The 2,937-nt window shown below is 45.9% G+C and overlaps 1 protein-coding gene across 1 annotated transcript in view; it reads left to right on the plus strand.

Moving 5' to 3' along the window:
• The window catches only part of LOC101863672 (anoctamin-7), a 38,913-nt gene that overhangs the window by 29,191 nt on the left and 6,785 nt on the right, over positions 1 to 2,937 (plus strand). The window contains exons 12-15 of the mRNA XM_035969882.1: positions 295 to 419; positions 1,199 to 1,404; positions 1,845 to 1,978; positions 2,542 to 2,632. Of these exons, the coding sequence (XP_035825775.1) occupies positions 295 to 419; positions 1,199 to 1,404; positions 1,845 to 1,978; positions 2,542 to 2,632 (556 nt within the window). The remainder of the gene's footprint in view (positions 1 to 294; positions 420 to 1,198; positions 1,405 to 1,844; positions 1,979 to 2,541; positions 2,633 to 2,937) is intronic.

Here is a 2,937-nt window from a genome sequence, read left to right on the forward strand (position 1 = left end):
GAGTGGGGCGAGAGAAAGGTTGATGTTATGGAGGAGCGAGAGATTGCTCAACAATGTGTCAACAATAGGGACAGAACCACAAAAATTATTTTTATTAAATTATATACCAGAAGTAGTTCCCTCCCTTATTTGTCCATGAACGCTTACTTTCTGATAATGTTAGGTTGATATAGTTTTCATTTCTAAAAGCAATTCGGAAAAAAAAGGTATTTTATAAAAGGTCTTCTGCTTTGTTCGTAGATTGGTTGACATGGGACAGAATTAATATACATGTACTTTTTTTATTTTCCCCAGAAAATTGAAAGGTTACTGGCACCGTTTCAAGACGCGTCTGGTGAAGGGTGGCCAGGTGTCTCGGTGGGAGGACGACTATGAGCTGATCGAGAACGAGGGACTGTTCCAGGAGTATCTGGAGATGGGTGAGTACAAGGGGGCGGGTGGGTGAGTACGTGTGCGGGGTGGGTGGGTTTGGGGCGGGATGGGAGTGGGGGTGGGGGTAGGTGGGTGTAGGGTGGGATGGGGTGGGGTGGGGTGAGGGGTGCTTGAATATCATTTAGGATGCTGCATTCTTTATTTGTGGTGGTATCTCTCTCTCTCTTCCTTTTTCTCTCTCTTTCTTTCTTTCTCTCTCTTTTTCTTCCTTTCTCTCTCTCTCTCTCTCTCTCTCTCTCTCTCTCTCTCTCTCTCTCTCTCTCTCTCTTGCTCTCTCTCTCTCTCTCTCTCTCTCTGTTTTTATTTCTTTTTCTGATTGTCTGTGTCTCTGTCTCTATCTGTGTTTATCTGTGTCGGTGTTTGTGTCCCTGTCCATGCCACCCCTCACTCTGTCTACTCTCTGTCTCTCTTTCTCTCTCTCTCTCTCTCTCTCTCTCTCTCTCTCTCTCTCTCTCTCTCTCTTGCTCTCTCTCTCTCTCTCTCTCTCTCTGTTTTTATTTCTTTTTCTGATTGTCTGTGTCTCTGTCTCTATCTGTGTTTATCTGTGTCGGTGTTTGTGTCCCTGTCCATGCCACCCCTCACTCTGTCTACTCTCTGTCTCTCTTTCTCTCTCTCTCTCTCTCTCTCTCTCTCTCTCTCTCTCTCTCTCTCCCTCTCTCTGTTGGATGATCCATCTATCCATCCATCCACCCACCCAACCATCCGTCCATCCATCCATCCATCCATTCATCCATCTATCCATCCCTCCATCCATCCATCTCCCCAGTTCTCCAGTTCGGCTTCATCACCATCTTCGTGGCTGCCTTCCCGCTCGCCCCTCTGTTTGCCCTGCTCAACAACTGGGTAGAAATACGCCTGGACGCTCACAAGTTTGTCTGTGAGACCCGGAGACCCGTGGCAGAGCGAGCCCAGGATATTGGCGTGTGGTTCACTATACTGGAGTCTTTGGCGCAGCTCGCGGTCATCAGTAATGTGAGTTGATAGATAGATTAATAGACAGACAGACAGACAGACAGACAGACACACAGACAGACACACAGACAGACAGACACACAGACAGACACACAGACAGACACACAGACACACAGACAGACACACAGACACACAGACAGACAGACAGATATTGGCGTGTGGTTCACTATACTGGAGTCTTTTGCGCAGCTCGTGGTCATCAGTAAAGTGAGTAGAGTCTTGTGTGTGTGTGTGTGTGTGTGTGTGTGTGTGTGTGTGTGTGTGTGTGTGTGTGTGTGTGCGTGTGTGTGTGTGTATGTGTGTGTGTGTGTGTGTGTGTGAAAGAGAGAGAGAGAGACCAAGACATTGGCGTGTGGTTCACTATATTGTGTTGATATATATATATATGTATTCAACTCTTCACTCAAATCTATGCGCCCCCCCCCCCTCCCACTCAACAGGCGTTCCTCATCGCCTTCACCTCGGAGTTCCTGCCTCGCCTACTGTATCAGTATGAGTACGAGTGGGACCTGCATGGCTACACCAACTTCACACTGGCTGTGTCACCCAACAACACCCTGGACGAGACTTGCAGGTCAGGGAGTGGGGGAGTGGGGGGAGAGAGGGGAGGGAGGGGAAGTGAGAGGGAAAGAGAGAGGGGGAGAGGGTAGAGGGAGAGAGATGCACAAACTTCACACTGGCTGTGTCACCCAACAACACGCTGGACAGGGGGAGAGTGGAAGAGGGGAGAGAGAGGGGGGGAGTGGGAGAGAGAGAGGGGGAGAGAGAGAGAGAGAGAGAGAGAGAGAGAGAGTAATAACCTTTTGAACACCTTGAGAAAAAAATATTTAAATAGAACTTGGGTCTCACCAGAGTTACTCTCCACAACCACTACTTAATTAGAATCATCATCAGTATCATTGCCTTTCTCATCCTGCATCAGGGTATAGGCCCAAACAAGTACTTTTCATTTCTACCTTTCTCTACCCTGGGCTAGTCTCTTGGTGTTATTCCATGTCTTCCCATTTTTATTTTTTATTTTTTTGTTTCCTATTCAGTTTCTGTGATTTTAATTAGAATACATGTAGTTGAATAATTTATTCAATGACTATAGTCTCAACTCAGCATGCAATGTAACTCCCCGATTTCTTTGCTCAGGTACCGAGATTTTCGAGATGAGAATGGTGACCACACGATGTTCTACTGGAAGCTTCTCGCTATCCGACTGGCTTTCGTCATTGTGTTTGAGGTAAGTCACCAGACCCTGTGGTCAATGCACACAACAGAAAGTTATGGCAATTTCTTCTTTGATATTATTTGATTTAATGCGTATGATGTGATGCCTTTAATTCCTTCTGTCCCCGCAGAATAATGCAGATTTAGATGGCCAAATTATGCAGGACAAATGCAAAATTATGCAAAAATTATGCAAGTTACCCTAACCTCATTCTCAACATGTTTTGCACTTTTTCAACAAGAATTTTCATGTTTTAGATCTATGCACAGAAGAATTGAAAGCAGAACATATCAGTATAAGTAGGTTTTTTGTGCGTA

The sequence above is a fragment of the Aplysia californica genome, unplaced genomic scaffold (assembly GCF_000002075.1).
Source record: "Aplysia californica isolate F4 #8 unplaced genomic scaffold, AplCal3.0 scaffold00191, whole genome shotgun sequence".
NCBI lineage: Eukaryota > Metazoa > Mollusca > Gastropoda > Aplysiida > Aplysiidae > Aplysia > Aplysia californica.